A 27,693-nucleotide genomic window follows, 5' to 3' on the forward strand; every position below is an offset into this window, starting at 1 on the left:
TTTGTCTTGGTTATGGTTTAGAACAGTTTGCTGTTTCAGTTGTAATACTGAACGTTTCCCTAGCAGCTCTCATGTTTTTTTGGTTTTTTTCAGGGCAGCTGTAGTGAATTGCCATTGTATTCACCTCTTACCATCCTGGACCTACATACTTAACATTAAGAATATGCTTTACATGTAGGTTCTGATGAATAGGGATGTGCATTTTTGTATATCAGATAATTTCATTTAGTGCATGCTAAGTAACTCAAGCTATGCTTGATTAACCTGTGCTGTTAAGAGTTACAAAATAAAAGGGAACAATACAAAGCAAAATGAAATGAAACCGTTTTTCTGCCTGCACGGCCTTAGTAATATTTCTTTACTTTTAATATAATGAGAGGTTCAAATCCTCTTCCTGGTTTGGCTGGAGTTTAAACTAGGGCTTCCCAAACTGTGCACACAGCCCCAAATTGAGTTGTAAAACCCACATTTAGGGGTGTTAGCTCAGCTGGACAGGTTGGGCTACACATTTGGGGATTGCAGTCTTTCTGTAGCTGCAATAATTGGGTTGAGCCACAGAAAGCTTGATAAAACGCTGGTCTAAATAATGTGTCTTCAGTGAAGTTATGCAAGTTCTCAATCTCAACTGATCTTAGCTACAAAGAAACTTAAATGTGGGCACAGTAAGTATTAGTAAGGTTAGCCCATGAGCTGAAGTGATTTTATCTTAACCAACAAGGTCATGCAAAAATAACCCCCTTTCTCTTGCCTGAAGAACTGCGCAAATCTTTAATAATCTTTGTTCTGGTTATTACTTCTTTCTTGTGACACATTGCGGCATGATTCTTTTAAAGCTGCTTAGCCTCTCCTGCCTTTACAGAGTATGTGAGGCACTATTACACATCTGGAAGATGGCATTCACACAATGGAAAGCTGAATATAGTATGAGCAGCTGAAGAGTGGACTTAAAAAGATATCTGAGAAGACAGAATGGCTGTAACCTATTGAAAATAAATGTAGAAGGAATAAAGCATACTTGGGCAAGGAAGAAACTGCAGCTAAGAGAGGACAATTTTGTTTGGAGCAATTTTTGCTAGTATTACACAGCTTTATATGTGAATCCATGAAAGTTCTGGAGGGCTTTGCTTTGTGAGGTAATTTTCTTCCAGCGTGCATCAAGACAACTTTATTTTGATTTTGAAAAGTGCAGGTATTTTATTTACATCTTTGGTGTAGCAATATACCCCCCCCCCCCAAAAAAAAAAAAAAAAAAGAAGAAAAGGTTGAAGTACCAAGATTGGTCTGCTTTATTTATTATAAGAGGTGCAACTCAGCCACTGCGGAGTCTTTGGCATCAGTTGCACATCTTTGCTACTGTGCCCTAGTTGTAAATTCCTGCCATCCTTTTAATCTATTGCAGAATTCCTGTCTAAATGGTAAGGGTTATGGTAGTGTAAAGAACAGCCAAAGATATGTCTTGATAATGGTGATTATGTTTGTTTATCCTTCTAGAGCTGTCTTAAGTTCACATTTAATGTCCCTTGTTTATGTGCCATCGGTTATCCATGCTTTTTCTAGGTATAATATTAAATGAAGTGCTAGTTATTTCTTCTAATGCTGAAAGACTGTAGCTATACAAGAGATTACTTGAAGCATTCCAGTTATAAACTGCTTCAGCAGCTGTTTGTTTGTTTTTTCTTTTAGGAGTCTCCCAGTGTCTTGAGGTTTGGCAGAAGTTTCAGATCTCAGTAAATATGGAGAAGGATGAAAAGAAGATCAACAAAGATGAGGAGGATGAGATGGTAGGCAACCTGTTTTCTGCTCTAATAGTATCTCGAAGAACAAACAGTTTGCTGTTAGAAGCTTACATATCGGTTTGGGAAATTAACCAGCTCAGTTGATTATAACTTTTATGTTAGGAGGAAGTTGATCTCATTAATGTCTTTCTGCCCAGATGAAACAGATGAGCTTGACTCACTTGGGGGGAGCAACACTTCCATCTTTTAGAAAATAGTCTGATTAGCAAATTGCGATCTAACTACTGATAGAGTAGGAGATTCCCCTTAACAGCTGGGTATATGCTTCTTGAGGAAGACTTCGTCCTCAAAGAAAAAGCTAAAAACACAATTGTTTGTAGATGCCTTCATATGATGTTTAAAGGGAGGTCATTGTTATTTCTGAGGTTACGTTACTTCCTCTAGGGTTGAGAGACACTGAAAATTTCAAGAGTACTGTGTTCAATGTAATAATTACATTACATTAGAGATTTTTTTCTATTCTGCCATTGCCTTGCGGTTCAAGGCGGATTACAAAAGAATTACAAAAAAGGTATTACATGAAGAAGAGATCTGGTAATTTCTAGAGGAGATACAGAGTATATGAGGTTGCTTTGGGGAATCGGGAAGGTATTAGGGAGTGGTATTGGGAAGTGGGAAGGAACTAGCGGTATTAAGTCGTTTGCAGGAATTTCTTGAAGAGTAGAGTCTTTATTTCTTTTCTGAATGTTTTGTATTCTGGGGTCATAATTAGTAGATTGGAAATTTGGTTGTCGAGTTTTGCTGCTTGTGTGGCTAGGAGGCCATCATATTGTTTTTTCATTTGACTTCTTTGATTGGAGGGTACGTGAATGGAGTGTGGGTTTTCCTATGTCTAGTTGATGTAGTTTGGATGAGACGGTTGTTCAGGTAGATTGGGCTGTCGCTATTTATGGTTTTAAATCAGTGGTCTCAAACATGCGGCCCGCCAGGTACTATTTTGAGGCCCTCGGTATGTTTATCATAATCACAAAAGTAAAATAAAACAGTATCTTCATCATATGTCTTTTTAGCTATAAATTACAATATTATTATTAAGACTTAGCCAAAAGGAAATATTTATGAACTATAAAGAGTTTTACCTCATACAAAATTGTCATTTCTTTAATAAAACATTAACTATTTTTTCTGCGGCCCTCCAAGTACCTACAAATCCAAAATGTGGCCCTGCAAAGGGTTTGAGTTTGAGACCACTGTTTTAAATAGTAGACAGTAGAATTTGAATAGTATTCTTGCTGGAATTGGAAGCCAGTGTGAGTTGAGGTATGCCTCTGTGATGTGGTCATGTTTCCTCAATGAATAGACAAGTCTCAGTGCTGTGTTTTGAATTGTTTGTAGTTGTTTTATCATTGTTGCTGGGCAGGGGAGGTAGACCTAGGACTAGTGATTGTACCAAGAGCTGGAATTGTGTTTTATCAAAGAATTTTCAAACTTGTCTTAAGTTTCTCATAACTGCGAATGATTTCTATATTGTTTTATTGATTTGTGGTTGCATGGTGCAACATCTATCTATCGTTATTCCTAGTAGTTTTAGGGTGGGTTGAATGGGGTAGTTGATTGAGTTAATTTCTATATTGGTTATGGTTGGGACTTTGTTATTTTTGAGGAGGATGAATTTTGTTTTGTCTGGGTTCAGCTTCAGTTTATTATTTCTCATCCATGTTACTATCATTTCTAGTGTTCAGTGTAGTGTGTCTCTCATAGAGGGCTTTGGTTGATCAAAAAGTATGAGAATGGTGATGTCATCAGCATAGCTATATGAGGTTAGGCCTAGTTTGTCCAGGCAGGTGCTGAATGAGGTAGTATAGAGATTGAAGAGAGTGGGGGATAGCGGGGATCCTTGAGGTACGTCACAGGGGTTGGACCAAGGTTCTGATTTTTCTTAGTTCGACTTTACTCTGTAGGTTCTGGATTTGAGGAATCCTTCAAACCATGAGTATACCTTATCAGTGATACCTGTTGTGTCCAAGATTTGCAGTAGGATGTTATGGTCTACTAGATCAAATGCTGCGGTCAGATCCAGTGTATGAGCAGCATTTTTTTGCCTGTGCTGAGGTGTTGTCTAGCTGTGTCAACAAGGGAGCCTAGTAGTGTCTCTGTGCTGAAGTTGGTTCTGAAGCCAGATTTTGTTAGTCTTTGTGAATTGTTTGCTTTAATATTTCGTATGTTTCTTGTGTTCACCGCGTAGACTTTAAGTGGTTTTATAAATTTTTTAAATAAATAATTTTGATTCCAGTTAAATAATCACAAATTTTGTGCCAAAATTTCCTTAGACCAGGGGTGGGTTACCATGGTCCTTGAAAGCCACAACCAAGTTGGGTTTTCAAGTGTTCCACAATGACTATGCATGAGATCTATTTGCAATTACATTACATTACATTAATGATTTCTATTCTGCCATTACCTTGCGGTACCTTGTTATACTACTTTACAAGTATTTCTTTTAAAAAATATTTTAGGTGCGTTCAAGAATAAGACCTACTTTTTTTTTTTTTTTTTTTTAAGAAATGCCTGTGAAGTGTAACAAGCAGGCTTCCCGTCATTTTATGTTAATTTCACTGCTTTCCTTAACCAAAGCAATTAAGGATATCATTGTTCATTATTTATTTTCCTGTTTCCCTGCAGGAGATTTATGGTTATAATCTGTGCCACTGGAAGCTGGCTTTAGTTGCCGTAGGGGTGTTTTTTACCGGTGGTTTCCTCCTCCTCCTCCTTTACTGGATGCCTAAATGGCGTGTGAAAGCAACTTGTGTTAGAGCTACCCTGAAAGACTGTGATGTGGTGCTGCTGAGAACAACTGTAAGTCTTTACTATAGACTGAATGTGTTATACATGTTGGACTGGTAGAAAATCCGAAAAACAGAGGCAATAATAATAAGATAAAATCAAATGTTTCTTTACCATAAGTTAAAAAGATGTTTAAATAATGAAGCCACAGACTAATAAGAAAAGAAAAGGAAGGAAATTACTTAGTAATAATTCTAATAGTAACTATCACTCCCCCCCATTTTTTTTCAAAGCCACGTTAGACTTTTTTATCACTGACTGTGGCAGTATTAGCTCCGACGCTTATAGAATTCCTATAAGTGTCGGAGCTAATACTGCCACGGCTGGTGATAAAAAAAGCCTAACATGGCTTCGTAAAAGAGAGGGGGGGGGGTGTAATAATTCTAATAGTAACTATAATTCAAAGAAGAATTTTACTCTCAGAAATGTGTTTCTGTGAAATGTTTGCTGTTAAGCAGGTGAAAGTACACGCATTTGATTTTACCCATTGTGATGGATTTAGGTTGGGCTGGTCACTTATGTGAAATTATACGTGGATGTAAACTAACCCAGAAAACATGAACAGACTGAAGAGCAAAAATTTGGCAAAGTCTGCTTAGAGGAAAATACCTTTGTAATGGCCATAGTAATTAATATTGTACATAGATGAGGATGAGCTTTTTCTTCCCTCTAATACGAAGTTGTTTGTGTTACCATTGCATTTCCATGTTGTATATATTTTGCAGTGCTTATAAAGTTCCCTAATTCATGTGCAGATAGGAAAGAAAAAAAGCTTTCCGCTGTTTTTATGTTGGTTGCAGAATAAATGAAATGCTGGTCTAGAGCAATGGTTCTCAAACCTGCCCTGGGGGATCCCCAGCTACTTATGGATATTTTGAAAACAGGTTTGAGAACCACTGATCTACAACAAACACACTGTGCAAGAATAGATCTGCAGTAAGAATAGCAGATGAAAAGGTGGCCATCTGGCAAATGGGCACACGTTGACTTGTTTTCTTACACTATGTAAAGTAGTGGTTCCTAACCCTGTCCTCGTCAGTCGAGTTTTTGGGCTAGCCGTAATGAAAATGCTTGAGATACATTTGCATATAAAGGTGACAAGCATGCAAATCTTCTCCATGCATATTCATTATGGCTATCCTGAAAACCTGACTGTCTGGTGGTCCTCCAGGACAGGTTTGGGAGCCACTGATGTAAAAGCTATTGGTAAAATATTTTTGACCAATGTTCATGCTTGTCTGCTAGGCTCAATTATAAAGTGAATTTAGAATGTCCCAGAGATCCCAGCCAGCAAGATGTATTAGAAGAAAATGAACTTGAGTAATTTCCTGCTGTTAGTTTTGTACTACTACTATTAATTATTTCTATAATAATAATAATAACAGCTTATATACCGCAGGACTGTGAAGTTCTATGCGGTTTACAAAGATTAAAAAGTGGTACAAGTTGAATGAACTTAACAGAGGTGAAAGATAGAGGTTAACAATTCAAGGGAACCATTCTTGAAATGAAAGAGTTGTATGGGTTAGTTTTCTAGATACTTCAGGAACAGATATGTTTTTAGGCGTTTCCTAAATTCCCCATATAGCGTTACTTGAAAGAGCTTATAATCTAAACAGACAAGACAGACAAACAGGATGTCATGGATACAGTTAAGGGGAGCGGTTAATCTGTTGGCTGGGTTGGTGGGCAGTGGGGAGTAGGGTTTAGATTGAAGGCTATATAAAAAAAGGTGGGTTTCCAGTCTGCTTTTAAATGAGGTAAGAGAAGAGGCTGGGTGGACAAACTCAGGTAAACCTTTTATTCCAGGCATAGGGGGCAGCTCTTCAGTTATAGTGAGCTGGAAAGCCTGTTGATTAATTCTCTGTCAAAGCAAACAGCCTTTAGAAGCAGTTAAGTGTTTGTTGTGGAAGATGCCTAGAATATTTCAGATGAGGATTGTAAGGTTTGTCAGCTTTTCCTGGTGCACCTGGAAGGGGAAGGCCTGCCATTTTGCAGTGGCGGGCCCGCCATCAGGAGGGAATGGACATCTCTCTTGCCAGCCATCAGATATAGGTATGGGGACGTTCCGGGGAGGTTCAGGGAGTGGCAGGGGGATTTTGGGGGTGTCGGGGAGTGTCAGAGGGATCTTGGAGGTATCAGGGTGGAGTTGGGGAGTGTCAGGAGGATCTTAGGGGTGTCAGGGGTGGAGTCGGGGAGTGTTTGGTGGGGTTTGGGGGATGATGGGGCAGGCAGCAGGAGGGAGTGGCCATCTCTCTTGCCTTGGACTTTGTCAGGAGGGTTTGCCGTTGTGGCAGGAGGAATTGGGCACTCCTCCTGCTGCGGACGTTCGGTGTGGGGGGGGTCTTCAGGGGTTCCAGCAGGAGGGTGTGGGCATCCCTTTTGCTTGCCAACTTTAGTGGCCACAGCAGGGAACCAGTCTGTTGTCGTTCCCCCCCCCCCCACCTCTCCTGGCAAACTGATCGTGGCAGGGAGATTCCCTTGCCATGATTAGCTCAGTGGAAATGCAATTCTCTAACCAGTACCTGTGACATGGATGCTGGTTAGAGAATTGGGATGGTTATATGGGATAGATGTGATTCCATATAGGACACCCGTGTGCGATTCTCAAAAGCCGCTTAGGTGGCTGCTGAGACCGGGCGTTCTATAGAGAATCAGGCCCTGGCTGTAGAGACCTGACACAGCTTTTCACTCTTTATGTAAACTATTAATTTATTTTCTCTGTTTGTTCAGAATTTTTATTCATGCACAGCAGTGACTTAGATTTTTAAATGAAAGTAGTCTTTCAGCACATTCAGGCTTGGGCAATTAAGCGTCTTTGAGCAATGAAAATGCAACTGAGTGTTAGATAAGAAATAAGCCACTCAAAGATGTTTTAAAAAATGTTTTTTTTAATGTGTTTAGGATGAATTCAGGATATGGTTTTGTGCGAAGGTTCGTGTTCTACTTTCCCCAGGAAACAACCCATTTCAGGATCCAGAATCTTCAGTTGTCAAGGTGGCAAATGGTAATGCTGTTCACTTGCCTGAGAGCCCCATTCAGGAGAATGAAGACCAGCTGCAGATGTGTTCACAAGTTCCATTGCAAGAGGTAGACTGTGCTTTCTGCTTCCAGATTATTGCTTAATCTATGAGGTGAATTTTGTTCTGAATTTGTATTCCCTAACTCTTTCTTCAGGCTGCTAGCTAATTCATCAGGAGTCCTGCACTGGGCTAGTGTCACATGACTGCAATTGAGATTCAAAATAGAGAATGACATGGGAACAAAGTTTGTCCCCGTGGGTTTTGTCCTTATTTGCACAAATCTCAAACGCATACGATTTTATAGTTACTTGTAAACTTTTTTATTAAAGTATAAATGAAACATGATGTCAGATAAAGGCCAAATTTGCAGTAACCATTATCTCTTTCTCTCTCTGAGAGATCCCTAGTGCCTATCCCAGGCCCTCTTGAATTCAGATACAGTCTCTGTCTCCATCACTTCTTCCGGGAGACTGTTCCACACATCTACCACCCTTTCTGTAAAAAAGTATTTCAGCAACAAAAGTTTTTTATGTCTGTGATGTGTGGCTGGTAGAGCGCGTTTCCCTCACCGTATGACTGAGGCTTTTTCTTTCATTTGCTTTGACAGTTTTGGGGAGTTTTTTTGGGTTAGTAGTATTGGTTTTTCACCCCCTCTCCTCCTTTTGATTTTGTGGTCTATTACATCTATGCCAGACCAGTCCAGAATGAATTAGTTATGTTCATCTAACCAGCAAATGGAGACAGAGAGAAAAATAATCCAGGAGCTTTGCCTTTTAAGCAACCTGGAGTGTTCAGTAATTTTCCCTATCTCCAAGCAGATAGATGGATGGATGGATCGATCATGCAGCTCCTTGGTGCTTGTCTGGTAGCTCCTGGTCTGGTTAATTCCAGGTGACAATTGAGTAAGGGGTTTTTGCTGGTGATCTTTGCTCGGTTTATAATCTTTACTTTCTCATTGAGCTTGGATGACACCCAGAGGTTCTGGGTAGAGAATGACATGGGGAAAAAATTTGTCCCCATCACTGCCTCGTCCATGCGACCACTATCCCTGTCCCCGCGGCCACTGTCCCTGTCCTGTCCCTGCAACCACTATCCCTGTCCCTGTCCCGTCCCCGCGACTACTGTCCACTCCCTCCTTCCTAGTGTAAGGGAACATGCACGATCATGGATCGCGTGGTCCAGAAGCCCCATCCCGACCGATCGCCGTGTCCTGCCATCTCCCTCCCTCCACCTCACCTTAGGTGCCGAGATCGACTTTAATTCTTCTTCTCCCAGCCGCACGCTTTCCATAAGCCACGCGCATGGCTGTTTGAGCTGTTGAATCTTCTCCTCTGACCCAGCTTTCTGTTTCCGGTTGCATCAGAGGAGGAGATTCAACAATTCAAGCAGCCGCCCATGCGCGGCTTATTGAAAGTGTGCGGCTGGGAAAAGAAGAATTAAAGTCGGCACCTAAGGTGAGGTGGAGGGCGTGAGATGGCAGGACGTGGAATGTGGTGATAGGGTGGGGATGCTGGACCGCGCGATCTGTGCTGGCTTCACTGCGGAGACAAGACCATTCACCGCTCCACGGGGCGGTGAATGGCCTTGTCCCCGTCCCCGCAGCGGCCACTAATTTTTCACTGTGTCATTCTCTAGTTCTGGGTCCTTCATCCCTCAGCTTGGGCCACTCCCCCTTCCAGCCCATTCCTGAGGTGACTTTGGAGAGTGAAATGAGGCAAGTGTTTATTGGAACTTCTGCATGTGACAGTCTTCTGAAAAGCAAGTACAGTGGAACCTTGGTTTACGAGCATAATTCGTTCCAGAAGCATGCTCGTAAACCAAAATACTCGTATATCAAAGCGAATTTCCCCATAGGAAATAATGGAAACTCGCTTGATACATTCCCACTCCCCCAAGCCCCCCCCCCCCCGAGGCCAGCGGCGCTGTTCCTCCCCCACCCAAAAAGGCCCCCCTTCCCCCCGTGCGAACAACTTGAAACCCCCCCCATCTGGCACCGGCATGCAGCCCACAGGACATGCCGGTGCCGCTTGAAGAACTCCCTGCCTCTGCCGGGCCTTGAGCATGCATCTGTGCATGCTCAAGGCCTTCTAATTCTCCCTCTCACCGATATTCTGGGCTGATCTAACAGGGATAATAAGGAAAGTGAAATTTTAGGCTTACCTGTTAAAAGGTTCCTTCCTTGAGTCCTCCTAGAGCAGTCTAGAGCCTGCCCATGGCAGTTGGGAGGTTCTTGGGGAGGTAAATTCAGAAAGCTAACAGTAAGTATGTTACACCCTACTGTGGACGTAGTTTGTTTTCTTGGGTTATGAAATTCTCATTCCTGGTTTAGTGACTATAAACTGATGACTGCATGAATGACTTGGCTTTGGGAGTGAATTGGAAATCTAAAATGTAGCTAATTACCATCAGTAGTCTTAACTTAGACTACTGAAGAGCTGAAAGCAGCATCAGATCATTTGGATTAGTCTAATCTAATCTAAGGCTTGGCTTTATATACCGAGTCATCATTCTAAGAAAGCTCGACTCGGTTTACAATAATTAAACTTAACAAATAAAAACCATAAAAAATAAGACTAAATTTCAGGAAATTAATTTTCAAAGTGTTTAGCAAATAAAGTAGTTTTTAAAGATTTGCAAAAAAAATTGAAGTGAGCCGGAACTCCTTAAAAGGAATGGAAGATCATTCCAAAGTTGAGAAAACTTAAAGATCAGAGATTGACTAAAAATCCCTTTTTTGGAAGGAAGAGATCATTTAAATTGCTGGTTACCTCTTGCAAAAGAAAGTCTGTAAGCATTCCAAGATAAAGGAAGGAGAGGAGTAAAGATACCATATAGGATTTTAAAAACAACACAAGCACATTTAAATTGAACTCTAAAATAAACCGGGAGCCAATGGAGACTCTGGAGCAACAGTCACGTGATCACATTTACATTTCCCAAAGATCAATTTCTCAGCAAGAGTCAATGAAAGGAAATTAACAGGCACATTTACATTTCCAGTTATTACTTTATTCTTCCCTATACATCTCTTTTGGAAAGTTCTCTGTTTCAGCTCAATCTGTTCTCCATTGATACTGTTGCAAGTTGCAGTGCAGCCAGGAAGAGGGTTGAAAATTGAGCACATGTTGAACTTCTCCTCCTTTATAATTAGGAATTCTTTGGAATCCCTGGTGTCATTCAGTTAAATCTTGTCAATCCTTGCTTTACAGATTCGCTATTTCACACATCACAGTTTGAAATACTTCTGGAATGACTTGAGCCAAACATTTGCCTTTTTAAAGTAAGTTTTTTGTTGTTGTTGCTTTCCATCTGAGTATTTTGTTGGCAAAGTAAATTATTTTGGCATTACTTTTCCTAATTGTCAGTTCAGCTCCAGTGTATTGTTGAAGTTCTCAAGTTGAATTTAACTGTAGTTGGTTATAGTTCTGTGGCTTGGGCTTTCATTTTTTTTCCCTTATCAAAACTTTTTTTTAAACTCAAATGGAAGCCACAAGGCGCTAACATGATGCAGAAACTTAGGAGATGCCAGAGGATAATGTTCAGTTTCTCCACTCAATTCTTTCCATTTGTTTATGCCCACTATGCTTCCTCAGATTCCATCCCTCCCTACCCCCTGTCCCCTCACTGCCCCTGAGGTCAGTTTGTGTTTATCTAAAACCTGCTTAAATTCTGTCAGTTTTGATCTCTATTTATTCTGGAAGTGTGGAGCAGTGTCTTAAGGTTGTCCAGAGAACCAGGGAAGCCACACCTACTGCAAGCTTCAGTGACATTTCTGTGATATCCATTATGAATATACATGAGAGAGACTTTCATGTGTTGCCTCCATTGCCTACATATTTTGTGCATATGTATTGTGGATATTATGAAAACCTGATTGAATTAACAGATTTGGAAACCACTACCCTAATCTGCTGCAGTAGCCAGTTGCCTTATTAGAGCTCAATTAAGGCTTTTTGGCAGGGTTTTCCCTTTTGGAATCCATATTGCCTAAGATCTTATTATCCTTTGGCCTCAGAATTGCACGCTTCTCTTTTTCAGTACTTTTCCTTGGTTTTGTCTAATGCTGAAGTCAGATTAAAAGTTCTGTAGTTTCCATTTCTTTGTCTCCATCTTGTGGACTGGTGCTATATGGAACCTATCCTGTTTCCATAGTTAAACTGTACTATAGTTTATAAGCTATTTATAAACTACTGAAACCTAGTTGCTGAAGAGGGGCCCCAGTTTGATTACGCTTTGGGGCCCACACCAACATGGATATCAGCTGGATTAAACCTTTCACCAGCTTCACCCAGTAGCAGCAGAAGATTTTAAAAAGTAGGAAGGACGTACAATGGAAAGAGGCAAATGAGATGTCAGATATTCAACCAAACAGTTACTTTATTTTGCAGATCATATACTATAAACAAAGTCTATATTTAATGTCCATCTTGAGTATAAGATCTCGTGAAGAGATCCGAGGTCTATGATGTACAAGTGGGTCAGGTCTATGAATGCCTAGGGTGTTCCAACTAGGATCCCAGTTTCGGCATGTAACTGGTTGAATATCTGACATCTCATTTGCCTCTTTCCATTGTACGTTTATGCTATTTCTGAGGCAAAATTCTTCTTACTCCCCAAAAGTAAGAAGGACAATAGTTAAATCCCTATAGGAAACTTGTATGCTGGCAGGTTCCTTTTGTGTAGATGATGCTGGTGTTGATTCATTGCTCAGGAGCTAGAGACCATAAATGATGCATCTAATCTAAATTGAAGTTTTAACTAAAATTCCTGCTTTATAGTTGCCCACAAAATAGAAGAGACTCAGTTAATGGTTCAGCATGTTCACTTTTGTCAGTTCTTGGTTTTATCCCAGGACAAACAGGCAGCATATTCTCACAAATGGGTGACGTCACCGACGGAGCCCTGGTACGGACCACTTTAAAAGTGCATCATCACTTTAAGTGTTTAGAAAGTTTGCGATAGCCTGAACCGCGCATGCGCGAGTGCCTTCCTGCCCGACGTAGGGCGCGCGGTTCCTTAGGTTCTGCGGAGCTAAGAAGTCGCTCATCAACAGCCGTTGATAATTTTTCATTGCTTTCCCGCTCACGCAGCTTATTTTCTGACTTTTTTGTCAGTGTTTATTTTCTTTCTTTCCTTTTTATAGTAAAAAAAATTTTTTTACTTTCTCGTTTTTGCGGGTTCAGTCCAGCGGGGCCTATTCCACTCCTCAAGCCTTGACCTTTGATTTTGCCGAGGCCATTTTTCCCTCAATGTCCCATGCTCAAAAGAGTTTTAAGAAGTGCAGACGGTGTGCTCGCCCTATTTCCATCACAGATCCGCATCGCTGGTGTCTCCAGTGTCTGGGGCCAGAGCACAGGGCTTAATCATGCACTCGCTGTTCCTCCCTCCAGAAGAGGAACCTTAAAAATCATCAGATTCAGCAGCGTCGCCTTTTCGGTCCCGTTATGGAGGGTGATTCGACACCAACACTTGCATCGGGGTCCGCACCGAAATTGACACAGCAACATCTGACGTCAATGGAATCACCTTCGGTGTCGCATGCAGTGGGTAAGCTGGCTAAGAAGCATTCCCCCACCCCTTCGGGTCCTCAGGTCACTTCAGCAGTGAGCCAAGTTCTGCAGATCTCGAGGAGACCCAAGAAGCGCTCTGCTCCTATTTCGGTGAGTGCCTCGACATCAGCCTCCTCATCGCCGGAGCGCAGAACCGCAATGACGGTACCGGCAAAAAGGCCAGTGGTACCGCTGCACTCTCTCAAGCAGCAAATCCAAGAACTGCTGAGGGAAGAGTTAAAGGAGCAGTTACAGCCCTTACTCCCTGTTATGGCGACGCCGGCTCCTCCGGTGCCAGTCACAGTCAGGTCTGCGTCTTCGATATCGGCACTGACATTTCCAGACTCGGCACCGACATTACAAAAATTTTCATTGGTGCCACCTGGGTTGGTTAGAGGCTTGATGTCGGAGACAGCACGGCATCATTCTTCGCAAACATCTCCAGAGATGGTGTCAGTCAAATCGGGTAAGGCCTTGAAGAAGATGAAACATCTTGAACCATCGACACCCAGTGCTCGACATCGCCTTCCACCAACATGAGATTCTGATCTCTGGTGTGATTCTGAGGAGCCTCTTCTTTCTGATGATGACATCTCTTCAGATGAAGAGTCTCAATTACCATCTTCTCAAGACCCCATTCAAAAAACAGACGTCTTATTTTTCTAAGTTTTTGAAAGACATGGCTGAAACTCTTTCTATACCCCTGGAAGCTGACTCCAAAAAATCTAAACAATTTTTAGATCAGTGGTTCCCTGGAGGACCACCAGGCCAATCGGGTTTTCAGGCTAGCCCTAATTAATGCCTATCACTTCCATTATATGCAAATTTCTCTCATGCATATTCATTAGGGCTAGCCTGAAAACCCAATTGGCCTGGTAGTCCTCCAGGACATGGTTGGGAACCACTGCATTAGATTATGAGCAGCCACCTAAGGAGTTTCTCAAACTCCCCATCCATGACATATTGAGGGAGACCTTTTTACAAAAATTTAGAAACTCCTTTGACCATCCCTGTGGCTCTTTACAAACTTGATTCGCTCTACAGGGTAGTTTCCATACCAGGCTTTGACAAGTCTTTACCCCATTAGTCTCTTTTGGTGGAGTCAACCCTTAAAAAATCTACATGAGCCAGTGTATATGCTTCCGTGCCTCCTGGCAGAGAGGGTAAGGCAATGGACCGCTTTGGCAAACGACTGTATCAAAATGCCATGCTTGCCAACCGGTTTGTCAACTATGCTTTTCATTTTTCATTCTACTTAAAGCACTTAGTTAATCAAGTTACATCTCTGACTTGCTCCAGCTGCGCAAATATATGGTTTGCTCTATATATAATACTTTTGAGCTAACCTCACGTGCTGTGACTATGTCTGTAGCTATGTGACGCCTAGCCTGGCTTAGGGTATTGGAGCTTGATGTAAACCATCAGGCTCGGCTTGCTAATGCTCCTTGTTTGGGCGATGAACTTTTTGGGGCTTCTTTAGATACAACCACCCAAAAGTTATTAGTCCATGAGACCAGGTGGGATACTCTAGTGAAGACCATGAAGAAACCTCCACCAGCTTTCCCTTTCCGGCAGCAATCTTCATACCAATGTTATTGCACCGCAAAACCCATGCCTCCACCTCAGTCTCGACCTAGGAGGCAGAGACAACAACAACAGCAGCCTCGCCAACAACAGCAAAAACAACAAGCTGTGCCTCCTAAATCTTTTTGACCTGTTTTTCAGGAGCATAGTCAATTTCACCATTTCCCAAACTTTGCCTCAGCCCATCAGAGGTCATCTTCAGTTTTTCATCAGTTGTTGGGAACTCATAACATCGGACCTCTGGGTCCTCAACATCATTCGTCAGGGTTACTCTCTCAATTTTCAGACTCTTCCACCGGACAATCCTCCAAGAGAGTCTTCTTTGCACCCTGCACAGCCCTCCCTTCTTCTGCAGGAGGTTCAGTTTCTTCTGCTGGATGCCATCAAGGAAGTTCCTCTCAATCAGCAGAAGCAGGGATTTTACTCAAGTTACTTCTTAGTTCCCAAGAAGACCGGAGGACTGAGACCCATCCTGGATTTTGGAGCTCTCAACAAATTTCTAGGCAAGGACAAATTCAGGATGCTATCCCTCGCCCTGCTTTATCCTCTCCTAAATCAGAACGACTGGCTAAGCTCCCTGGATCTCAAGGAAGCCTACACACACATTCCAATTCATCCGGCTTCCAGGAAGTATCTCCGTTTTCAAATCAATTGCTGTCATTACAAGGTTCTTCCCTTCGTCCTTGCATCTTATCCCAGAGTCTTCACGAAGTGCCTGATTGTGGTGGCCGCATCTCTCTGATCACACGGCCTTCAAGTCTTTCCTTATCTGGACGACTGGTTGATCAAGGCTGTCTCATCTCAGGAAGTGGTCCAAGCCACATCTCAGACCATCTCTTTTCTTCAGGTTCTAGGATTTGAAGTCAACTTCCCCAAATCACATCTCATTCCGACTCAACGGCTGCAATTCATTGGGGCAATCCTAGACACCATTCTCATGAAAGCATTTGTTCTGCCAGATCACCTTCAGGCTCTCATCCGTTTGTGTCAACAATTGCTTCCTCTTGAAACCATCTCTGCCAGACACATGATGGTTCTTCTAGGTCACATGGCTTCAACTGTTCATTTCACACCACTGGCAAGATTACATCTTCACACCCCTCAGTGGACCCTTGCTTCACAGTGGTCTCAGGCAACGGATCATCTCTCACAAAATATTATCTCTTATGCAGTCGCTTCAAAGGTGGATGACCTCCTCCAATCTATCCAGAGGTCTTCTTTTCCATTTACCCCCTCATCACAAGGTCATCACGACAGATGCATCCCCTTATACCTGGGGGGCTCATATGGATGATCTGCAGATTCAGGGTCTTTGGACCGCCAGGGAATGGAAATTTCACATCAATTTCCTAGAACTCAGAGCGATGTTTTATGCCCTCAAGACTTTTCATCATCTTCTTTGCCCTCAAATCCTCCTCTTTTGCATGGACAATCAAGTAGCAATGTACTATATAAACAAGCAAGGAGGCACGGGCTCTCTCCTGTTGTGTCAAGAGGCCCAAAGAATCTGGACTTGGGCGATTGCTCACAACCTCTTCTTGAAGGCTGTCTACATTCAGGGAGAGCAGAATTCCCTGGCAGACAACCTCAGCAGAATTCTTCAGCCAAACGAATGGACTCTCAACTCTGCATTCCATCTTTGCTCAATGGGGCACTCCTCAAGTGGACTTGTTTGCAGCTCCTCACAATCACAAGTTGCCCCAGTTTTGCTCCATACTTTACTCTCCTCTCTGTCTGGCAGCGGATGCTTTCCTTTCTGGATTGGACGGGTCTATTTCTATATGCATTCCCTCCACTTCCTCTCATGTTGAGAACTTTGTTCAAACTCAAGAGAGAAGCAGCCAACATGATTTTCATTGCTCCACGGTGGCCCAGGCAACATTGGTTCTCCCTTCTACTTTAACTCAGCTCCAGGGAACTCATACCTCTTCCAGTATTTCCTACTCTGCTCACTCAGAATCAGGAATCGCTTCTACATCCCAACCTGCAATATCTACACCTGACAGCTTGGTTTCTCTCAGGCTAAATCCATCTCTTTTACATCTTTCTCAGACTGTTCATCAAATTCTGGATCCATCCAGGAAACCAGCCACTCAGCAATGTTACCAACAGGTTTTCTTCCTGGTGTCTTCTTCATCACCACGATCCAACATCCTTGGCAGTGGAATTGGTGTTGAATTATCTACTTCATCTGTCTGACTCTGGTCTCAAGTCTACATCTATCAGAGTCCATCTCAGTGCTATTACAGCTTTTCACATGCCAGTCGAGGGAAAACCTCTGACTGCTCATCCTTTGGTCTCCAGGTTTACGAAAGGACTTTTCAAAGTGAAACCACCTTTCAAGCCTCCACCTGTAGTCTGGGACCTTAATGTAGTTCTTTCCAGTTTGATGAAGCCACCATTTGAACCAATGGCCACAATTCATTTCAAGTTTCTCACCTGGAAAGTGGTCTTCCTTGCTCTCACTTCTGCCAGGAGGGTCAGTGAATTATAAGCATTAATAGCAGATCCACCCTTCACAGTTTTTTATCATGACAAGGTGGTTCTGCGTACACATCCAAAGTGTCTTCCGAAAGTTGTCACTGAATTTCATCTCAATCAGTCCATTGTTCTACCAGTGTTTTTTCCTAAACCTCATTCTCATGCTGGAGAAACTGCCCTATATACTTTGGACTGTAAGCGGGCTTTGGCCTACCACAATGACTGGATAAAGCCACAACGAACATCTCCCCAACTTTTCATCTCTTTTGATCCAAACAAGTTGGGGCATCCTGTATCCAAGAGAATGATTTCCAACAGGTTGGCTGCTGCATCTCATTCTGCTATGCTCAGACTGGTCTGGCACTGGAGAGTCGTGTCATAGCACACAAGGTTAGAGCTATTGCAGCTTTTGTTGCTTTCCTTAGATCTACGCCCATTGAAGAAATCTGTAAAGCTGCCACCTGGTCCTCAGTTCATACATTCACATCTCACTACTGTCTGGAGTTCTTCTTCAGACAGGATGGGCACTTCGGCCACTCTGTATTGCAACATTTATTTTCTTAGGCCAACACTCCCACCATCCCATCTCTGTTAGCTTGGAGGTCACCCATTCGTGAGAATATGCTGCCTGCTTGTCCTGGGATAAAGCGCAGTTACTTACCATAACAGGTGTTATCCAGGGACAGCAGGCAGATATTCTCACATCCCACCCACCTCCCCGGGTTGGCTTCTTAGCTGGCTTATCTTAACTGAGGGACCGCGTGCCCTATGTCGAGCAGGAAGGCACTCACGCATGCGCGGTTCGGACTATCGCAAACTTTTTAAACACTTAAAGTGGTGATGCATTTTTAAAGTGGTCCGTCAGTGATGTCACCCATTCGTGAGAATATCTGCCTGCTGTCCCTGGATAACACCTGTTACGGTAAGTAACTATGCTTTCTGGTGTGTTCCACTTGAAATTTAGTAACACTTGGCTTTCATGTGGGATGGAGAGTTTGTAGTTGAGGCAGATTTCTAGTTTGTTGAATACCATAGATGATTTGGGATGGTAACCAGCAGTCTGAGTCCATAGCAAGTACCTAGCTATGGCGAACAATACATTTAATATGAAGCCTGTATTTTTCTTAATCCCATTACTCATAGTGCTGGTTCCTTGGATTCTTGTGGCAGGATGTAAAACATAGGAGAAATATTTTGAGACTACAAGTAGTTAATCTGTTTTCTTTTAGGGGACTGGATGAAGGACTCCCTTGCTGTTCAGTACATGATGAGCTCAGTAGAGGACTAAGCAGAGAGGTACATGACTACAGGTAATGTGTATGTTCTACTGGCATTTCACAAAGTATTGATCTTTAAGTATGTAAATAGAATTAAAACTTTAAATCTATCTAGGCATTCTGGTGACATCACAGATTCAAAGGTCAGTAATTTCATCATGTTGATATTCCAAGAAGAGTTTCACAAAGAAGTTTTGCTGACTCCTGTACACCAAGTGAAAAAGTATGATTAGAATTTCTAACTTGTATAGGACATTTTGACTACCTTATACTTTTAAATGCATGTTGCTTAAGTTGCTCTGTGATGTCGGGGGGAAAAAAGCACATCTTGATGTTTGGCTATAAATTGTCTGTTTCAAGTCAGATCTTCAGGTTCTGCTGTTTTTATCAAGCTGGTAGTTTTACTGTTTTAAAATAAAATTTTACTATTTACAGTAGCAATATCTGGCTTGAAAATAAGTGATTTCTTTGTAGAATAATTTTGTGTAAACTGTTTTAAAACCTTGTAGTGCTAAGCAGTATATCTAATTTGAGATCAAGAATTAACCTTATTGTTTTTGTCATCCTCAATGCAGAAAATTATTCTTTGGCATAAATGAAATTGATGTGAAAGTGCCTTCAATTTTTAAGCTTCTTGTCAAGGAGGTAAACTTTACATAATTAAAGCTTTAATAGTTTTATTCATATGACTGCATGCAAATTCATAGTATTTTCATGTTTGTAGAAGAGAAGTATGGAATTAAACTGTCTTGTGGCTCTTAACCAGCTTATTGAACATTTAAAGTCTGTAAATATAATAACCAGGCCAAAAAATAACTTTTCAGATTCATAAGACAAAAATAAACCAAAACATTAATATAATAAATATCATTTGTAGTGTGAAATACTGAGATCCATGCTTTCATTAGAGCAATCCATCTTCTAGATTAAGTAAGTCCTGGTGTGGCAAATGCAACACAGCCCATAGGAACTGAATGAGCTTTGTCGCATTTGTCGTGTGGGAATTGCTACTAGGGCTTTGTTAAAGGGGCCCTAAATGTAATTGGAATCTTTAGTTATCCTAGGACAGTGATAGGCAAACTCATTAGTCAAAAGAACCAAAATCAGCAGTACAACGTTTAAGATTTTTTTTTGGAGAGCCTTACTCTGTGCCTGGTTGTGCTACGACGATATTTTTGGTATTAGCATGATAGTTCTTTGAATTACACAGTGACCACATAACAGGTTTTATATGAATTGATCAGTGACTTCAGGTCTGACCTAAATCAGTCAGGTATTGCTGCATTTAAACAGGGCAAAGGTCTATTTCCTTGTAACTTTTCTGTTGAGTCATCTATATCCTCATCTCCTATTCTCTAAAATAAGCTGGAATTAATTCACTATGTACCGTATTTGCCGGCGTATAAGACGACTTTTCAGTACCTTAAAATCCTCCCCAAAGTCGGGGGTCGTCTTATACGCCGGGTACTGTTTACATGTCCTTACTTTACATGCCCTAACATCTCCTTCCTTACCTCCTTACGGTGCTTACGGAACTAGTAAACCTGCCGGGACATCAGCGGGGCCATGGCGGGACATCAGTGTGACAAGGGTGCCATCTCCTTCATCCTGCGCAGCGGGAAGCAGCGGCGCTCTGGCCCCACCCCTTTTCTCTTTACTACGTCTCTCGCACATGCGGCCGTGTGTGGAGTCTAGCCCTTAAGGAAGTTGCGGGGGCGAACAGGAGGCTTTTGAAGGCTTTTAAAGGGAAACTGTCATGCCAGCAAACTTGCTAGGGACTTGCCCGGCACTTGCTCTCTCCCTCTATGTGTTATCTTCCTTCTATCATTGACAGTTTCAGTTTGGTTAACAGTTTAGAAAACAAATAGCATGGCAGCTCCCATGGGTTTATTGTTCTATTCAGCTTTAGTGAATTAATTAAAATTGTTGAAATAAATTCTGATGTTCTTTTAAGTTTTATTTGTTGTGCAGAAGGTGTGCGGAAGAAGGGGTAGTCTTATATGGCGAGTATATAACAAACTCTATATTTTAACTGTAAAAGTTGGGGGGTCGTCTTATACGCCGGCAAATACGGTACTTTTATTCATGTTGATGATCGGTTACAGATAGTGAATGCTTTGCTGCAGAAATTGGTAAGTTCCATTTTAAGTTGACCTTTGTTCATTTGTCTTCAGGTTCTCAATCCTTTCTATATTTTTCAACTGTTCAGTGTTATTTTGTGGACCACAGATGAATATTATTACTATGCATTAGCCATTGTGATCATGTCTCTGATCTCCATTGGTAGCTCATTGTACACCATCAAAAAGGTAAGTGTTATTTGTTTGTATATATTTGTTAGAACTCTTGATAAAATGCCTTTGACTTGTGCCAAACTGCTTAAATAAATTTAGTTGTTAAATTGCTATAAGGTTTAAAGGGGATAGTTTTCATACTGCTTGTATAGCTGCAGTCTGGAAGACCAAGGACCCTTTGAAGACCATGTTATCAGGCTTCAGGGCCTTTTTTCTGTTGCTGCTTCATTCAAGTAATACCAAGCTCAAGAGAAGCTTTTTGTAGCAAAAATGACACTTACGCTTGGCTTCACCTTGGCAATCAGCAGAATTGCTTCAGACATTGCCAGCATGAGAAGAGAATCTCTAAGTCAAATTTGCTCCCCAACTAAAACTTACAGTTTTTTTCCCTACCAGATTGCTAGTCTGCCTTTGTGTGTTCTGGAATCCTTACCCATAAAGCAAAAGGAAGGGTTGTCAAGGTTCTGCATGAACTGTTGGCTCTTAGTAATGCCCAAAAGTTGGAGTGGAAGAGTAGCCTGGTTAGAATAGCAAGCTGAAACCCAGAAAAGCTAGGGTTCAAATCCCACTGATGCTCTTTGTGACCTTAGGCAAATTAGTTGTACCTGAGACAGTGGAAGCTTAATTTATAGATTGAAGCCCTTCAGGGATAAGGAAATACTTATACTACTTAAGTGTAACTTGCCTTAAACCAGTGGTCTCCAACTCAAACCCTTTGCAGGGTCACATTTTGGATTTGTAGGTACTTGGAGGGCCTCGGAAAAAAAAAAAAAAGTTAATGTCATTAAAGAAATGACAATTTTGCATGAGATAAAACTCTTTATAGTTTATAAATCTTTCCTTTTGGCTAAGTCTTAATCATAATATTGTAATTTATAGCTAAAGAGACATATGATCAAGAAACTGTTTTATTCAACTTTTGTGATTATGATAAACATACCGAGGGCCTCAAAATAGTACCTAGCAGGCTGCGAGTTTGAGACCACTGCCTTAAACTATTAGCATAAAAGCACAAGCTAGAGAAAAAAGAAAATATTTGAGGACTGCAGATTATGGTTATTGACTCTTTTACCAAATTTACTGCTTGAAAAAGTTCTCCATCAACAAGCATGGGATATACAAATACACTTGCAACCATATAGCAGCGTTTGGAATAGTGAGAGGAAGAGTTTCTAGATTTTGACTTTTTTTTTTCAGTTGGAGAAGGGAACAAGCTCTGGATTAGAATTCTCAAGATCTTAGAGTTGGGTTATTTTTCTTTTTCTGAGGAAGAAGGCTTGGATGGAGGACCTCCTCCAGGCGAGGGCTCAGTGGTAGTCTGTATTTTTGACAGAGATGAACTTATAACACAGGTGTGTTCAGTTTTGGAATTTTGAGGACGATTTCACCATGGTCAAACCCCACAAATATATACTTTAAGTCATTTGCAAGCCCTCCAGATCCTTTCCAATACTTTAGTGTATCAGGGACATGATTCAGATGCAGTGTAATTCCTTGGATGCGCTTTTTAGCGTAAAATGCTCCATGATTAGACTGTATCTGATCCCTGAACAGGATAGAGAAACCTTGATACCTCCGAGGTACAGTACTGTCCAGTTTGAAGTGGCAGCTTCAAACTCCCAGCTTGAACAAAAGGAATAAGCTTGGAATCTCCAGAAAAGACAGCGTCATTATGGATGTCAGTCTCATAGGTTTGGGTGCCCATTGCCAGGTTAAGGTGGCTCAGGGACATTGGTCCATGCAAGGGGTCTTGGTGGTTGATCAACCGGTTAGAGACCAGGGTGACACATTTAGCATTGTAGTCATTTCTTCATCTTCTCCAGGGCAAATTGGTAAGAGTGCTCGCTGACAATTCCATGGGCTTCTTGTGCATGAATTGACAGGTGTTAGAAAAAGCAGCTCTTCTGTTGGCCTGGGCAGAAAGCAGTCTGTCAGATAAGTGGATGGCTCAAGTGGCTGAAGGAGACAATGTTCAAGTGGACTCTTTGAGCAGAAATGTTCTGGATCTTGGGAAATGGTGTCTGAGTTGGGATGCCTTAGTCATTGAGTGAGATTTTTCTGTGATTTGATGGCGACGATCCTCAATGGCAAGGTGGAAAGTTTCTCAGTTGCAAAAAGTCATCACAAGATGGGAGGTTATCGATGCTCTGGTTCAGTTATGGCTGATCTCCAGACTCCTATCTTCCCATAGTGGCTGCTTCCACAGAGGACTGGTAACTCTTTGGATTAGCCAAGAAGCTGTGGTACAGAGTATTGTTATTTATTGACTTGATATACTGCTTATACCATTCAAGGATTGAAGTGGTATAAATAAAAATAAATTATTACAAGGAAAAGAGCACAATTAATAACAGGAAAGAAACACCATATATCCAAGATCATACATACTTAATCTAACAGAAAATTTTGGTCCGTCTTTGTTCCAGCTGATCCAACTGCCTGCCTCACTCGCCAGCACCAGGTAAAGAGAGAGATAAGATATGCATCTTAAGCAAAACCTAGAAGTGGGAAAATGATTGCTTGGATCTTATGTAGTCAGAGAGGGAATTCCAAAGATAAGGCGCTAAGAAATAATAGGTTGCGTGTCTATTTGATTCTAGATGTGTCTGACAGATTGGCAAGTTGAAATTTCATCCAACCAATCATTTTCTGAGTTTGATGCCTTTAGCTTCTCATCCAGTCATGGTCAAATTCATGAGAGGAGTAAAGCTCATTAGACCATCTGTGTGTCTGAATTATATTTGTCTTGGTATAGGCAGGAGATAATAATAAAAAAAAAAATCAAACTCATCTGGTAGTTCCTCTGTGGGATCTCAATCTTGTGTTGCAGATCTTGGTTAAGGCACCCTTTGAACCCTTGGTGGGGAGTACACTTAAGGATGTTATCTTGAAGACAGTATAGTATTTCTAGTCACTATCTTGTAGGCTTGTAGGATTTTGGAATCACAGGTGTTATCATGCAGGGGGTCCTTCATGATGTTTTTCAAACACAGTGGTTCTTCAGCTAGTTCTTTCATCCCTAAGGTAGTTTCATCCCTAAGGTTCTTTCATCTCAACCAATCTATAGGTTTGCCTGTGTCAGGAGAGGCCAGAGGATCAGAGGAACAAAAACTATTCCATTGGCTGGATGTTAGGTGAGCGTTGAAGGTGTATTTGTATAGAACTCGGGTGTTCAGATTATCTTTTTGTTTTAATTGGAGGGTGCAAGAAAAGTGAGGTGCTGTCCAAGGCCACTATTATTTCAGCCTTTATTTTGAAGGCTTGGCCAGTCCCATAGATCAGGTGGCCTTGTGGGCAGAGAGCTAGCTGGTTCTTCCTCTGGAAATTTGTAGGGCAACTTTCTGATCCTTTGTCTAAGCTTGACAAGATGCGTCATTTGGAGCACAAGTTTTATCTGTGGGTACCCTTTGTAGATTTATAAATTAATGCATTTGCTTCTCATTCGTAAGATCTTCATGGGTAATATTTTAAATAAGTGACCAAATTTACTTCCATTGAAAACAACAACAAAAAAAGAGATCTGGAAGAAATATTTGTATAATGAAGCTTTTTCTGGATTCAGTCTGACCCATTGTTTTATAAGATGAAATGGATGATACCAATTTTGTATTGAAAAATTCTATATGTCGGAATTGTTGTCTTTTCCTCCTGCTGCCACTGAGATTTTTTGCTGTGCAAGTACAAAGTGACCTAAATTTTGATACTACTAGAAAAATTCTTTCAGAAAGGAAGATGCAAGTCATTGAACTAATTTTTCTGACACAATTTTTTTCAGGTTTTCTCCATCCACACAGAGGTGGCAGTAGATTCATAACACTGGGTCTAACTATGACAGTTCCCAATACTTGGGTCCTACAGAGTTTCTAACCGTTTTTCATTCCTTATTTTTAGCAGTTCCTTGCTTTACTGAGGATAGGCAGGTGGGAACTCTTAGAGAGAGGATTATCCCTGCTAGTATTAGAACTACCATCTGGGTAGACATATCATGCCTTTTAAACTGCTATGATAAAGTTTTAACTAGATGCTTTTAAATTTCATCCTTTTAAAGACAAAACTGGTAATTTCAAATTAGTCAAATGAGTTACTACAGGTACATTAAGCAAAATGGGAAAAATCCATATTGAAATGGAAATGTGTATCTTTTCAGTGAGGAACATTATAAAAATGTGCTATGTACACTAACGTGCTGAGATTAATGGGGCCTACTTACTAACAATGTACATTAATGCATTTTTATAGATTTTGTATGATGATATATTCCACATACATCATTAGGATAACAGCCATATTAAGGTGGAAAATGTGTTGTGTGTATGACTTATATAGCTTATTGGTAGTATTGTTAATATATACATTTTTTTCTCTTCAAGCAATATGTTATGTTACATGATATGGTAGCAGCTCACAGCATTGTCAGAGTTTCTGTTTGCCGAGCCAATGAAGGTAAGATGCAGAAAGTGTTATTTCTTCAGAGTTCTAAACGTCTAAACTAATTTTAAAGAGACTCTATTCTCTAGCTTTTTTCCTCATCTTCTGGGTTTCTGTTCTTCCTTTGTTTTAGCTCATTATTTTACCTGAGCCAGAAAATGCATAAACACTGGTTTGCTATTTACTTATTTAAGCAAAATTCTGCTCACATTTTAAAGACTTGGCGTAATCATATTTGAAAGTTTTGCACAACTGGATCAAAGTAACTTCTGGAACTCTATTATGATATGAAAAGCATTTTCCAGTATTGGATTTAACAAGTGCTCTTGAAAGTACCAAATTCTTGAGTCTTGTGTTCCTTTCTACTACTATTTTTGGACACTTTGCCCTTGTGCCCATTATGTATTGGTCTTTTCTTTCTGTTCTCTTTTTGACCACTGTGGATTTTTCCTCTAGGCAGTTGGGATAAACAAATGTCCTTTAGTGGTGGTGTTAATGCCTCTGAATTGAACAAAGGAATTAAGAACTAATCTAATCTAACACAAGATTTATGAATTGCACTAATACCAGATAGTTGAAGGTGATTTACATCAAAAGAAGCCATAAGGAAGATCCAAAACTCAATCTAAAAACCTTAAATTTAAAATAAAAATTAAACAGTATCATATAAAAAAAAGTTTTCAGCATTTTATGGAACTTTAAATAACTAACTTCCGTTCTTATTTGCACTGTTAAATTATCCCAGATAACAATATCAGCATTTGCAAAAGAGGAGTTAAACTGACATTTTAAATCGTATTCCTCTAGATTGTGGAAAGTGTAAAATGCAATAAGAGTGTACAACTTAACCTATTAGATGAATAATGTAAATGAGAGAAAACCAAAACAAAATAATCAGAAGCCATAGCCTGTAAAATATGATGAATCGAACAAGCAGTTTTGAACTCAATACGTTTCTTAGTAGGTAACAATCAAGTCTTGTATGCTGCAGAAATGCTGTCGTATCTCTTCAATCCATCTATCAACTTCACAGCAGTATTTTGAATCAACTCTGGCTTTTTAACCAACTTCAAATTTAAGTTCAAATACAAAGAGTTACAATAATCAAGTTGTTAGCACTAGCAGTGCAAAATGATTTAAAAAAGTAGGATTTCAGTCATCTCAGCTGTCTCATAATTTACAAAGTCTTCCTCCAGAGATTAGCAATTTGATCTCCATAAGAATTGCCGCTGCTGGGTCAGACCAGTGGTCCATCGTGCCCAGCAGTCAGCTCACGCGGCGGCACTCTGGTCAAAGACCAGCGCCCTAACGGAGACTAGGCTTACCTGCGTACGTTCTGGTTTCAACAGGAACTTGTCTAACTTTGTCTTGAATCCTTGGAGGGTGTTTTCCCCTATAACAGTCTCCAGAAGAGCGTTCCAGTTTTCCACCACTCTCTGGGGTGAAGAAGAACTTCCTTACGTTTGTACAGAATCTATCCCCTTTCAACTTTAGAGAGTGCCCTCTTGTTCTCCCTACCTTGGAGAGGGTGAACAACCTGTCCTTATATACTAAGTCTATCCCCTTCAGTACCTTGAATGTTTTGATCATGTCTCCTCTCAATCTCTTCTGTTCAAGGTAGAAGAGGCCCAGTTTCTCTAATCTTTTGCTGTACGGTAACTCCTCCAGCCCTTTAACCATCTTAGTTGTTCTTCTCTGGACCCTTTCGAGTAGTACCTTGTCCTCCTTCATGTATGGCGACCAGTGCTGGATGCAGTATCCAGGTGAGAGCGTACCATAGCCTGGAACAGCGGCATGATAACCTTCTCCGATCTGTTCGTGATCCTCTTCTTTATCATTCCTATCATTCTGTTTGCCCTTTTCGCGTCCGCCGCACATTGCGTGGACGGCTTCATCGACTTGTCGATCGGAACTCCCAAGTCTCTTTCCTGGGATCCAATAAAACACCTAAAAGTTTGGTTGCTTTTTCTGTTTTAAGATAAATACCAGTTTGTAAAGTAATAGATGAAGGAACCAATGATAACTGATTATGAAACCATAAAACTTGTCTTATTTGTTTTCAGTTTCTAAGACAAATAACCACAAAAGCACCAGGTTCTCAGTCTGAATATTTTTCCTCTGGGTTCTTTTGTCAAACCTAATGTACTGCCAACGCTCTGCTCTTTAAGGGTGGTATTGATAATAGGAACTGTGGTAGATCTTAAGCAGGGCTCCAAAAATGACTACTACTACTAATTATTTCTATAGCGCTACCAGACACATGCAGCGCTGTAGAGAGTCACAAAGAGTAAGAATGCAAAAATTAAGAAATTAAAAATAAATTTAGTAGATGGCTAAAATGCCTTATCAAAAATGTCTTACTTCAGCTGTAAAGAAGAGTACTTGTCAATTATTATGCTGATAATTGTAAATATTGTACAGAAAGTTTCCATTATTTTATTCCATTGTCATTCTTTTATAGACCATCAGTCTGAATT

At 40.9% G+C, this 27,693-nt stretch overlaps 1 protein-coding gene across 3 annotated transcripts in view; it reads left to right on the forward strand.

The window, feature by feature from the left end:
* The window catches only part of ATP13A3 (ATPase 13A3), a 164,198-nt gene that overhangs the window by 12,317 nt on the left and 124,188 nt on the right, over nt 1–27,693 (forward strand). For all 3 annotated transcript variants that reach the window (XM_033958171.1, XM_033958170.1, XM_033958169.1), the window contains exons 2-9: nt 1,684–1,781; nt 4,419–4,592; nt 7,485–7,670; nt 10,813–10,883; nt 18,447–18,527; nt 19,070–19,139; nt 20,669–20,803; nt 25,159–25,231. In XM_033958171.1, coding sequence (XP_033814062.1) covers nt 1,734–1,781; nt 4,419–4,592; nt 7,485–7,670; nt 10,813–10,883; nt 18,447–18,527; nt 19,070–19,139; nt 20,669–20,803; nt 25,159–25,231 — 838 coding nt within the window. In that variant the 5' untranslated portion in view covers nt 1,684–1,733. The remainder of the gene's footprint in view (nt 1–1,683; nt 1,782–4,418; nt 4,593–7,484; nt 7,671–10,812; nt 10,884–18,446; nt 18,528–19,069; nt 19,140–20,668; nt 20,804–25,158; nt 25,232–27,693) is intronic.

Source organism: Geotrypetes seraphini, chromosome 9 (assembly GCF_902459505.1).
Source record: "Geotrypetes seraphini chromosome 9, aGeoSer1.1, whole genome shotgun sequence".
Lineage (NCBI taxonomy): Eukaryota > Metazoa > Chordata > Amphibia > Gymnophiona > Dermophiidae > Geotrypetes > Geotrypetes seraphini.